We start from the raw sequence: 13,229 nt of genomic DNA, 5'->3' as shown, positions 1-13,229 counted from the left end.
TACCTGTGGTGGGGGTTCCCTTTGAGAGAGTGGGGATTGATATTGTTGGTCCAATGGATCCCCCTACAGCATCTGGGCACAGATTCATACTGGTGGTAGTGGATCATGCCACCAGGTACCCAGAGGCAATTCCCCTTAGGACCACAACAGCTCCTGTTGTGGCCAGGGCCTTACTTGGAGTTTTCTCCAGAGTGGGGTTTCCTAAGGAGGTAATATCAGATAGAGGTACCAACTTCATGTCTGGATATTTGACAGCTATGTGGAAGGAATGTGGTGTAAACTACAAGTTCACCACTCCTTATCACCCACAATGCAATGGGCTTGTTGAGAGATTTAACAAGACCCTAAAGGGCATGATTAAAGGATTACCTGAAAAGCTCAGGCGAAGATGGGACATCCTTCTGCCCTGCCTTTTGTTCGCTTACAGAGAGGTCCCTCAAAAGGGGGTTGGCTTCAGCCCCTTTGAATTGTTGTTTGGGCACCCTGTAAGAGGACCCCTGTGTCTTGTGAAGGAAGGATGGGAGTTACCTCTCAAAAAGCCTAAACAGGACATAGTGGACTATGTACTTGGTCTCTGCTCCAGGATGGCAGAGTACATGGAAAAGGCATCCAAAAACCTTGAGGCTAGCCAAGAATTACAAAAAGCTTGGCATGACCAAAAGGCTGTCCTTGTTGAGTTTCAGCCTGGACAGAAGGTATGGGTGTTGGAGCCAGTGGCCCCAGCAGCACTCCAAGACAAATGGTCTGGACCCCATACAATTCTGGAAAAGAAGGGAGAGGTTACCTACTTGGTGGACCTAGGAACTCCCAGGAGCCCCCACAGGGTGCTCCATGTGAACAGATTAAAGGCATATGTCAGCAGGGCAGACATGGGCTTGCTCATGGCTACAGATGAGGGACAGGAGGAAGAGAGTGACCCTCTCCCAGACCTGCTCACTCAGAACCCTGAGGATGGCTCAGTTGATGGTGTGGCCTTAGGTGGCAGCCTCACTGAACATCAGCAACATGACTGCAGACAAGTTCTACAGGCATACAGGCATATGTTCTCCTTGACACCCAGTCAGACTAACTGGTGTACACATGTGGTGGACACTGGTGACAGTCTTCCTGTAAAGAGCAAAATTTACAGGCAACCTGACCACGTCAGGGACTGTATAAAGACTGAGGTGCAAAAGATGCTGGAATTAGGTGTCATTGAGCCTTCAGAGAGCCCCTGGGCTAGCCCAGTGGTTCTGGTCCCCAAACCTCACACCAAAGATGGCAAGAGAGAGATGAGGTTCTGTGTGGATTACAGAGGACTCAATGCTGTCACCAGGACAGATGCACACCCTATTCCAAGGGCAGATGAGCTCATTGACAAGTTGGCTTCTGCCAAATATTTGAGCACATTTGACTTAACAGCTGGCTACTGGCAAATCAGGTTAGCTGAGGAGTCTAAAGCCAAGACAGCATTTTCTACCCCTAGTGGGCATTATCAGTTTGTGGTGATGCCCTTTGGTTTGAAAAATGCACCTGCCACCTTCCAAAGGTTGGTGAACCAAGTCCTCACTGGGTTGGATGACTTTTGTGCAGCTTATCTGGACGATATTGCTGTCTTTAGCTCCACCTGGGAGGATCACCTGATCCACCTGAAGGAAGTGCTTGAGGCTCTGCAGAAGGCAGGCCTCACTATCAAGGCAACAAAGTGCCAGATAGGGCAGAGCAAGGTTGTATACCTGGGCCACCTTGTAGGTGGAGGCCAAGTTCAACCACTGGAGAGTAAGATCCAGACCATCAAGGACTGGTCCCCTCCAACTACCCAGACTCAGGTCAGAGCTTTCTTGGGCCTGACTGGGTACTACAGGAAGTTTGTTAAGAACTATGGGTCCATTGTGACTCCTCTTAATGATCTGACATCCAAGAAGATGCCCAAAAAGGTTCAGTGGACAGAAATCTGTCAAAAGGCAGTTGATGACCTGAAGAAGGCCATGTGCTCTGCACCTATCCTGAAGAGTCCTGACTACTCAAGAGAGTTCATTGTCCAAACAGATGCTTCTGAGTTGGGAGTGGGAGCAGTGCTTTCACAGCTTAATGTAGAAGGCCAGGACCAGCCCATTGCTTTCATTAGCAGAAGGCTGACCCCCAGAGAGAAACGTTGGTCAGCTATAGAGAGGGAGGCCTTTGCTGTGGTGTGGGCCCTGAAGAAGTTGAGACCATACTTATTTGGCACTCACTTCAAGATTCAGACCGACCATAAGCCCCTCCTATGGCTTAATCAGATGAAGGGTGAAAACCCCAAACTACTCAGGTGGTCCATTTCCCTACAGGGGATGGACTTTACAGTGGAGCACCGCCCAGGGACTGACCATGGCAACGCAGATGGTCTCTCCAGGTACTTCCACTTAGAACATGAAGACACAACTGGTCAAGGTTAGTCTAATGTCCCTGCGTTTGGGGGGGGGGTTATGTAGGAGAGTAGGGTCTGCTATCCTATGGTCACCCCAAATTTTTGCTTTTTGCTTCACTGGTTTCTGACTTAATGTGGCTGTGGGCCTGCTAATCAGACCCACAGCCTGCTGTTCTCTCTCTAAATTGATGCCAATGCACTTTAGGTGCATTACGAATTGGAACTGGTTCACCTTATGAGCCCCTGTATTAGTGCACCCTAGGTGCCCAGGGCATAGGTGTATCCAAGGCCTACCAGGGGCTGCAGCATGTATTATGCCACCCCTGGCCTGGCCTCCATATTTGACACAACTGGCTGATCACTCAGCTGGGGTAAGTCGGTGTAACCACCTCTTACTTAGGTACAGTATGTCTGTGCCTAACCCTAAACTGGACACATATGTTCCTATCAGCCACTCCTATGGAAGGCCTCATCAATCCTGGAGGCAGAGTGCTTGGAAATATGTGAGATGGTGCTCTGGCATGAGCTGAGCCTGTCTGCAGCTGTCGGGAACAACTCCCTAAGCCGTTCTGGGATATTGCCATACCATATACTCTTAAGTGCATTATAATCCTCGCGGTTAAATGCTATCTTTGGTTTGGCTTTATCAAAACATGTCGAGTAAGGTGTCATACGAATTGGAATACTATCCCCTCGCCAATTCTGGCGACGGGGATAGCATTCCACCCTTCTAGAGGGACACGACATGTGTGTAGCCTTAACCCCGGTTAAAGTTAAACAGAGCCTCAGCTTCACAAAATGGACGCTGCCACCACAGACACAAGTCTGGCCTCCTGCTGCTGACCGAAACTCGGCAGATGGTGGCCTGGACAAAGGGTTTCCTGCCTTGGGAGGTGCGAGCACCACCCCAGACAGGATTTTGTGTATTAGGTAGGACAGGGCTGAAAAGAATCAGACATGCCCGGGGCACACAAGGTGTCCCCGTGCATAGGCCAGTCCAAACCGGTTCTGGGGCCTTCCAGCCCCAGTCCTGGCGCGGAGCTGGACAAAGGAAAGGGGGTGTAACCGCCCCCCTTCCTGGTTCCTCCCAGAGGAGGGACCTAGTAGGTGATCCACCCCCAGTTTGGGAATAAGAGGGGGAGCAGTGCCATTGCACAGCAGATCATCCCGAAATCAACTTAAAACTAAGAAGAAGACTGGACTTCGACATTCTGCTGCACAGAAGACTGAAGAAGAATCTCCCTTGTGGCCAAGGAGTGACCACCCTGTGAACACAGGTACCAACCAGCGACTCGACATCTGCTTTGCCGCCGCCTCCCGCCGGAGACCGAGCCCAGAGCCCGACAAGAACCAGACTCCCAGACCTCTCAGAGCCCGATCCACAGTCCCTGCGAAGAAGGGACCCGTGGAGGCACCGAGTGACGTGGGACCGGACCTCTTGAAAGACACTCGAAAAGCTGACTGCGCAGCTTCTGAGGCATCCTCGACGTTGTGCTTTGGGGATTGAGAACCCCCACCACCGAGCAGCCCTTGCACCAAAGATCAGCCCTCCAGCATCTCCACGATCTGCGTGGGGCCCTTTTGCATTGTGCCACTCGACGCGCCATCCCGGCCACTAGCCACGCGGCCAGCGGCCATCTTGGCGACGAACCCGAAGATTTAAACAGCAGGTCTGGTTGCTCCAGACCTACCCAAGCTCCTGTGAAAAGGAGCCCTCGCTCTGACCTTGCTGGTCCGAGTGAACAGCATCTTTCAACTCCTGCGTGGCTTGCATTTGCCAAGGCCTGTTTGCTCCGATCAGGTCGCCGACACCGCCAACAGCGAGAAGCCTACGTGGGACAGCTCGTGACCGACTCCCGGACGTCCTCGACCCCGGGTATCCACGTGGCTGCAGAAAGAAGCTACCCGACAACGCCTGTTTGCACCCAACATCGCCTGGTTCCACTCTGGTTCCACGGTAGTCACTGGCTAGTGACTTTGAACACTGTCCCCTCTGCTTTCAGGTCTTCAACTCTTCAGATCCACCCTTGGATCCACCGGAACTCTTCTCATCGAGCCGCCTGCAGCATCTTCAGCTCCAAGCACCATCGACCAGCGTGACGAAACCCGACACATCTTCGACCCTGTGCACCCGCTTCCTGTGGGTGAGGTAACTCAGCTCCGCCGGTGCTCCTGCACTGGTACACATCCCAAGGGCCTGTGTTTTAAGTTTCAGCTCCGTAGGTCACTCGGAAGGTTCCTAACTTTCTAACTTTGTGCTTTTTACGCACCATAGACTTTGTATTGAGAAGTGCGTGCACTTTGAACACTGCACCCGAGTCCCGTGGGCCTTTCCCGACTTAGTTAACTCCAGTCTCGAATAGCTCCAGCGATTCCCAAGGCCCTAGGCCTCTTCACTTTCCTCCTGGTATCTCTTATACCACTTTCTTAGTATATGGTTTAGGTGGCCCCTAGGGCTCATCCATATTGTGCAACTTTTGTGTATTTTAAACTGTCTTGTGATTTAACGCTTGTGCTTCTGTGCTCATAAAGAGTCCAGGGGATTTTATAGTTAATAAATCAATATATATTTTCAATATATATCTGTGTGGTGTCCCTTTCATTTGGTATTCAAGGGGGTTGTGTATGGTATAACAGCTGGCTTCACATGCCTTTCAGAGTTTAGCCTAAGACTGCTTTGTCCACGTTACCACTAGGATAACTGGTCTACAAGGTTGAATTACAACCATCATCATAAGGGTTGCTTGGCATGGTACAAAGTGATCACTAGAATTAGTGAGCATTATATACCAGGCCAACTTCTCACACTTATCATAAGCACTGCTTTTTGTGGTATATGAGACTCTAAAGCAGGTATGTTACATGGTCTCAATGGTGAAATGGTAGATCAGATCCCCTGTATGACGGCATGTCAATAAATCCATTGTAAGGGAGTATCTGATTTAGCAGGAGACTGACATGGGAATTACACCTTGCACCAAGGGATTTCATCATTCAGACCTTTGCTGTTCATGGAGAGGCAGAAAATACACCATTGCTCCCTTCTGAAAAGTTTAACAGGACTACATGAGTTACTTGCCATACATGAAACAAATTTGTTTACAGTGTGTCTTCTTTATTTTCTAATTTAGTTTCTAGGTTGGATGATCAATTTTAAAATTTTTGAAAAAGAAGTTTTTTTCTAGGACAATACCTACACTGCAGTGTAGGTATGGGGTAGGGTTACCCCCCCATTTAGGTTCTGAAGAAGCACTTTGGATCCTTTTTGGACCATCATGCGCAAAACATGTTGACCTGACCACACTTACAGATTTAGGCTACTTGGATACATCACGCCCCTGTAATAGCCCCTACCAAATTACGTTTTTCAATCTTGCAGAGGGAACCATCACATTAAAGTCCTGCGTGGTATCTCTTAGACTGTTTTAGTCTCCCTTCATTTCACTATACCCATTCACTCCACCCCACACATTCAAAATGCCATCACACTGGCACATGTCATCAGATAGCAAACCTAAAAAGGTCTTTGCTAAAGCGACCCTTCGTGGGGCACTGCAGCACCAGCCCTATGAGGAGCACATCCTATGATGATATAGTACATCTTCATGGATGTGTGATGGCACCAAGATATAATCAAAGGGATTCTCCCTTCTTTGTCAGCCTTTCTTTCTTCTTTGCTTCCTGAAAGGAACAGTACCTCAACTGCTTTTTGGATTAGCAGTTTCGGAGCATAGGTAAATGTAAATGTGTTTCGATTTATATAGCGCACTTTAACCCAGGGGTCCCAAGGCGCTTGCTTAGGGAACCCGTCCTGGTATTCCCCTGTGAGATATCTCGGCCGGGTATCCACATGGTGAAAGCCAGGCATCCCGCCGCGAGGGGCCGTAGTGGAGATTAAGCAAGCTATTGCCCAGAGTCGCAGAGTGTGACCCCGTGAGTCGAGTAGGCACCGGAGCGAGAATTGTCGACTCCGTGGAGTTTTTGAGCCCGAGACCCGCCGAGGCGGGGAATCGAACCCTGGTCCACGGCCAATCCCAGCTTCCGGGTCTGCCGCCTCTAACCACTGAGCCACGCTTCTCCACTTAGGTACTGGACCTTTACTGGCTCCCAGTCCTCCCTCTTCATTGTTTTGAGTCATATTCATGGCCATATCCAAATCTCTACAATGTCCAGAAGATATAACATGACATAACATAACAAACATTTCGCTCAACTCATTAAGAGTTGTTTCATAGTGTGAGTTGAAGACATGTGTAGAGTGAATCAAAGATGAATACTCCTCTATAAGAATTACTCTCATAGAGTGGGCAGGAGTTTCTTTTCATTCTTAACTCAGACTGTCTTTAATTTACTCCCATATTAGGGTTTTATTTTCCGGTGCCTCGGGAAGTGCCTCGCCGCATGCGATGATACTGAGCTGATCTTACGTTACCTTCGAAAGATGTTCAATTCTACTAAGTTTATTACAACTCCTCACCATGCAGTAAGTATCAAGTGTATTTCTATTCCCCTTAGGTAAAATTTGACCCTGTATGACCAGAACAAGCACATGGAGTCTTAAGGAACTGAAGAACATCTGGGTTATATTGTTCTGGATTGTAACTTCATTAAAGGAGCTTGATGGTAAATTAATGATAACAGGAAACACCTTCCTCACTTAGCACATCCTGTCACCCAAAAGTGTGATATCTACCCCATGGATAGCCAAATCATATCAGAGTGGAAACCCTCCGCAGAGTGGGTGAAGACTAAGCTAGCTGAAACTAGAAGTGTAGTGCCTTTGTTCGGGTTACTACTGCTGCATTTCATCAGGGATTATTTTTGCCTCTTTAGGTGATCCGTCTTGATGGACACAAGTGAATTATTTATATAAATCAAGCTTAATCTATGTAGCAGATAAATGGGATGACGATCTAAAGCTTTGTGAAGCTTTCAGAAAGGCCCAAATAGATAACAGAGCTGTCTTTTTCTACCTGTTGTCAGAGGGGGGCGATTTCTCAAAGAATGAAGGACAGAGCAGAATCTGGTATAATCCCTGCACAGTACCCTTGAGGAAGAGAGGATAAGCATTCCTTCTAAAGAAAGTGCACTCCTTCTTCCCAAATGCTTGTGTACTAAAAAGTCCTTGCAGTTTCTTTAGGTGAAAAACCAGAAAGAACCAAGTTACAGAACACAAATAGTGACTGAACTCTCATCTTATTGTCCATAGATGTTTCTTCAGTAGCATGGTAAGGACACTCCAGCATAGTTGTATAGGGGGTATCCTTAAATCATGCTTTCTGGAAACTGAATATATTTGCTTTACTAGTGGAGAACCATTTGTAATTGCCAGTTGTAAACACTGAAGGTCCAATCAAGAACCGTATCATTATAATTTCTTTCGAATATGGAATCTCTATTCCTAAATGCCTGTGTTTGGTTAATGTTTCCCTAATGCTGTGAGTTGTCTTTCACTCTTTGCAGGATATAATAATTGGATTTCAAACATGTGCCAAGACTCATCCATTCGAAAGCCGTCGGGTGATTGAAGAGTACAAAGGCTATCTTTTTGCTATTGACCTGGTAAGAACCATGCATCTCTTTTTGTCTCATATTTCCAACTTTCCTCAGCAGTGGCGATTCACATCTATAAAAGTGTAATTTGCAATTAGATAACAGTTTACAAGAAAGAAAAGCAAAAATATGTCTAAAGGCGTAGGTGGTCTACAATACCGAAAACAAAAGAAATTTAAATATTTATTTTGAATGGGCTTATGATACCAAATGCAACAATGTCTTAAATTCACTATAAACAACAAGAACATTCAACCTTTACTTCCTCCTTTGCATTACTCATGACTTCAGAAGTGATAGAGCTCAGAGGGAAAGGCTGCCCTCCAAGGCGACTCGCATTTAGGAATCAATACAAGACAGGGTCTAAGACCGGTCCCTGCACTCCGAGGTGGCGGAGTACTCAGGATCAAACACCAGGCCTGGCTAAAGGCTGGGCTCTGTATCCACAGGATACACAATACAGTTACATTGAGGAAAGGGGAAGGGCTCTGTTCATAACTCCAGTTGAAATAGTGACTGGCTTAAGCCAGGAGGCAACCTTCACTGGCCCTGGTGTGTTGTGCTACATTCAGGACATCCTGGGGCCGAATAGCAAAGGCAATCTGAGACAAAAGTCTAACTTTACAACTTTTGGTATTCACAGAAGTTATTTATGACTTTTGGTATTCAAAGAGGTCATTTATGAGTCGTATCTATACGTTTGCAGTCGGGCCGGAATCTTCGCCTCTGTGCCAAACTCTACACACCCAGGCCTTACTCTCCGGCTGGGGCCGTACTCTCCAGCTGTGGCATTACTCTCCATTTTGAGTCGTTCTTTCAAGCTCAGGCCGGATGAAGTGTAATAAATGGGCTGGAATGCAAAATTTACAAAAAGGAACATTAGGAACATGTGATAAATTGTAGAGGAGGCCATTTAAAACAGTCTGGCAGGGAAAAGGGTATGGCCAGACACTGCATCATGACCCAGATAAGTTTGCTCCTCTGTATCATGGTACAATTTGTGCTTACCTCAGTGTTGACTGTAGTGTAAACACTACAGTCAACACTTAGGGCGCTCCCCTTAGTGTTGACTGTAGTGTTAATACCAGAGAGTGTGTGTGTGTGTGTGTGAATAAGAGCTACAGTAGGAGTAATGGGACACATTAAAGTTAGGTGCAGTGATAGACTCCAGGTTGTGTATATTGTGGCAATTATGGAACAGTTTTTGTTTAATGTTAGTCTTAGGGATACCTTTATGGCTAGAGATGAAGTATGGGTTTGATACAGGGTATTGGTAAATGATTTTCTTAAGGTTAAGGATACTTTGCAGGATTGAACTAGGTTTAGGTTTATGGAATGTAGGTGTAAATTATGCTGCTAGTGTTAGGGGTTTTGTGTTTAGGTTACATTGCATAAGAGTAATGGGCAATTGATGAGGATAGCGTTATCGTTAGGCATAGGATTTGCAGTTCGTGTACCTGGTTCGTGAATGAGAAAATGAGCTGGGTGTCGGAAGCGTGGAATACTATCCTGAGTCTGTGTTTTCTGACAATGGTGGCAAGAAGGACCATGCAGATGTTGAGGAGCGTGGGGCTGATAGAGGATCCTTGGGGTACTCCGCAGCTGATCTCTGTTGGTTCAGAGAGGAAGGGCGGGAGTCTGATTATTTGAGTTCGGCCGGTGAGAAAGGAATGGATCCATTCCCCTGAATGCTGGCGTCGCAGAGTCTGGCGGTTAGTGCACGGTGGGAGACGGTGTCGAAGGCTGCTGATAGGTCTAGTGGGATGAGGGCAGCCATGTGTCCTTGGTCAAGGAGGGTGAGGATGTCGCCCGTGGCGGCTAGTTGGGTAGTCTCATGCGGAGGTTGCTACGGAATACAGATTAGGAAGTGTAGAGGATCGAGTTGGATTCAATAAAGTTCATAAGCTGGTTGTCGACGATCTTCTGTTTGACTTTGGCTGCGAAGGGGAGGAGAGAGGTGAGAAAGGAACGGATCCATTCCCCTGAATTCCGGCGTCGCAGAGACTGGCGGTTAATGCACAGTGGGAGACGGTGTCGAAGGCTGCTGATAGATCTAATAGGATGAGGGCAGTCATGTGTCCCTGGTCGAGGAGGGTGCGGATGTTGCCCGTGGTGGCTATAAGGGCAGTCTCAGTGCTTAGGTTAATACGTAATACAAATTGGGAAGTGTAGAGGATTGAGTTGGATTCTATAAGTTTGTGAGCTGGTTGTTGACGATCTTCTCGGTGACTTTGGCTGCAAAGGGGATGAGAACGATGGATCTATAGTTCTGGAGGTTGTCAGCTCTGCGGAGGGCTTCTTGAGGAGGATCTTGACATCAGTGTGTTTCCAATCACCGGGAAACATGCCTGTTTTGAGGGTGCTATAGGGGAGGTGGCTCTGTGGTAGATGTACGTCGGGCTGGGGTCAGTGGGGGCTCCTGAGTGTATGCTTCTCATGGTTTTAGCTGTGTCTTCTGTGGTGACAGGGGTCCATGCGGTGATGGTAGGCTGGTTGGCATTGCTGGTTGTAGGTGTAGTAGCGGTGCCTAGGTTCCGCTGAGTAAGTCCCAGATTTCTACTGCATGTCTGTGCAGGGAGCGTATGCTGAGGAGTATGCAGCTCAGGGGAATGAGTGCACTGGCATCCGGTGGGTAGGCACAAATAAATATCACGTAGTCCCAGGGCTTTAAGTGGGCTGGGTCTTGACGGTGCACCAGCAGTACTAAAAAACAGGTGCTGAGATGGGTCCCTATTGGGCTTTTTCATTTGTATAACGTGCCCTTATTATTGCTCTCTCTTTCTAACTCCTGGGGCTAGGTACCCTCTCACACTCCAGTGGATTTGAAAATGCAAAAGCTTATGTGTCCCTTGCCACTGCCTACCTGGGCTCTCTGCAGGAGGGGCCTTTCACTGCAGTGTGGGCCGCACTGAAGCAACCTCTCAATCCGTGTGCCACCTCTTCAATAAAATAGGAACAACGCCTACTTTTCTCAGAACGTAACTGTGGGTCGAAAGGTTGGTATGTGATCGAAAAGAGTGGCAGATTGTAAAGTACTACACTATGAACATTTTGAGAACCATTGGAGTCATTTTACACTCATCTAATTTTAAGAAACCTGTTACATATGTTTCTTTTATTATATTGGATTACACCATATTTGCATGTACATGTGATTTTCCTAGGATTACCTTTGTACACATGTGTGCTACTTTGTGTGCATACCCCCAAGGACAGGATGCCATATTGCACATTTATGTCTGCATCTACAAATTTGTCCACTACCCCTATACCGTGGCCAAAACACACGCAGCCATTTTTGTTGTCAGGCATACTGCTCCCACTTACTCATAAACCACAGTGTCTGCTTGGTCAGTCTATCTTGCTCTATGCCTCACTCTGAGAATGCGAAGAAAACATATATGCATTGGTACAGGCAAAGCCTTGCACCGCTATTCAGGTATCTCTCTGATGGTAAATTACACAGTTAGAATAAGTCATGTTTTTAGGTCTTGGCTCTAGACAGCACACATGAGCTGTCTCAAACCAAGAAATACTGCATCTACTACATAGGCTTCAGCCTGCCCATGGGCTTCCCATTTGCTGAAACCTTTGTCACTCTTAAATTCTATCCGCATAATTCCACAGCACACCATGCCACATATTTCCACTACACAACTTCACACTACGCCACACAATTCCACAACAAACAATTTCAATCCAACACTTGCACTACCACCAAACCTGTCATCTCTCTTCCACATACCCACAGCCCCTCTCATCTCTCCCTCACACTCTCAGTACCCGCTCTCATCTTGCAATACCACTGCCCTCTCATCCCTCCCTCACATACACTGTCTCCTCTCTATACTGCCTGCTCACACACGCTACCTTCCTGTACCTCCTCACGCTCTGCACTGGTCCGCTTCTCCCCCATGGGTGCCCCTTCCACTCATGCCTTTTTCTCTCTCTCTCTCTCACTTGTATTCTCTCTCACCCCTCTCTCTCGCTCCCTCACACACGCTTACCGCTTCTCTCATATGGTTCTCTTAGGTCTTGAAGCACAGTTTCTTTCTCGTGCCTTTTCAAAATTTCAATCCCTCAAACCCATCCTCTCCTCCTCTTCTTTGGGTGTCTTCTGCTTACACATGTGGTCCCACTGTATGCATCTGTGGCCTGCTGTCCCCTTCTTTTTGCTACCCTATCTCAATATCAATCACCACTTCCTGCACAAACTACCTATTCCTCTCGATCTTCTTTTCTATCTATTCTGTGCAGCTCTCATCCCTATCTATTCACTATGCCACAACATTCCCTTTTACAAATACACAACACAATTTCAAAACTAACAATGTCCAATACATCCCACATACTTCCACTCTACACCACATACATCCACTTCACTCCAAACCAAAATATATAGGTAAAAGGCATTGTCATGTACGTCAATTGCTCTAAATATCAAAAATCTGAGTCCTAATGTATTGCAAATGCTTGTTAAATTATGCAATCCAATAACTGTGAAGGTCTCTGTGCATTGGCTGAGGGTTATGAAAGGGATAATGTAGATGATCAGTGGCTAATAAAGCAAGACAATGAAAGGCTCAGACTAGATGAAGAGTTTAGAGAAATGCAACAGCACCTACAAAGGCTGAAGTGAGGTGCCTACTTTAACCAATAGTTGTCAATCTAGAAACATGTATTTTGATTCTCTTAGAATACATCAGTCACAACAGCAGTCCCACCTCTTCCTAGGTAACCTAACACTCTACACTGATATTGCATGTATGTATGCATAGATATTTCTATAATCTGAACTTCATAAATATTGTAGTGTTGATGGATGGGCCAGACCATCAAATAGTGTACTCCGTTTGGACAGGACAGTGGTGGCATGTACTCTACTGACCTGGCAGACATACAGCCAACCATATTGAGGGATTTCTTCCCTCTGAAAATCCCATGCTAGTTTGTAGGACTTGGGTCAATAATACCAAAAGTTGTGAAGAAATTCAGATGGCACATCTGCAGGGTCAGCTTTGACTGTGATGTGAACAGATTGGTGGAGATTCATTGCTGCATTTCACTCTGATTCGAGAGTAGCTATTGCACAAGAGATAATTCTTGTTGTATTTCCTGTAGCTGGATAGTAATTTATTTCTTTAAAAAAATTATTTTACTTAGTTTTCAACAATTTTAAGATCACAATACTGTGACACTGCTTTGCCATCCACCTGATTCTCCCCTTTCTTAATATCCCATTTAGTTCCAAAATACCATGAAGTAGACCACAGTCAAGTCCACTACAACC

At 46.6% G+C, this 13,229-nt stretch overlaps 1 protein-coding gene across 1 annotated transcript in view; it reads left to right on the top strand.

The window, feature by feature from the left end:
• The window catches only part of LOC147663424 (maestro heat-like repeat-containing protein family member 1), a 49,653-nt gene that overhangs the window by 24,601 nt on the left and 11,823 nt on the right, over positions 1–13,229 (top strand). Inside the window, exons 10-11 of the mRNA XM_086950466.1 lie at positions 6,750–6,869; positions 7,850–7,948. Coding sequence (XP_086806592.1) covers positions 6,750–6,869; positions 7,850–7,948 — 219 coding nt within the window. The remainder of the gene's footprint in view (positions 1–6,749; positions 6,870–7,849; positions 7,949–13,229) is intronic.

This window comes from Lissotriton vulgaris, unplaced genomic scaffold (assembly GCF_964263255.1).
Source record: "Lissotriton vulgaris unplaced genomic scaffold, aLisVul1.2 SCAFFOLD_395, whole genome shotgun sequence".
NCBI classification, from domain to species: domain Eukaryota; kingdom Metazoa; phylum Chordata; class Amphibia; order Caudata; family Salamandridae; genus Lissotriton; species Lissotriton vulgaris.
This window is presented reverse-complemented; position numbering and strand designations above follow the sequence as displayed.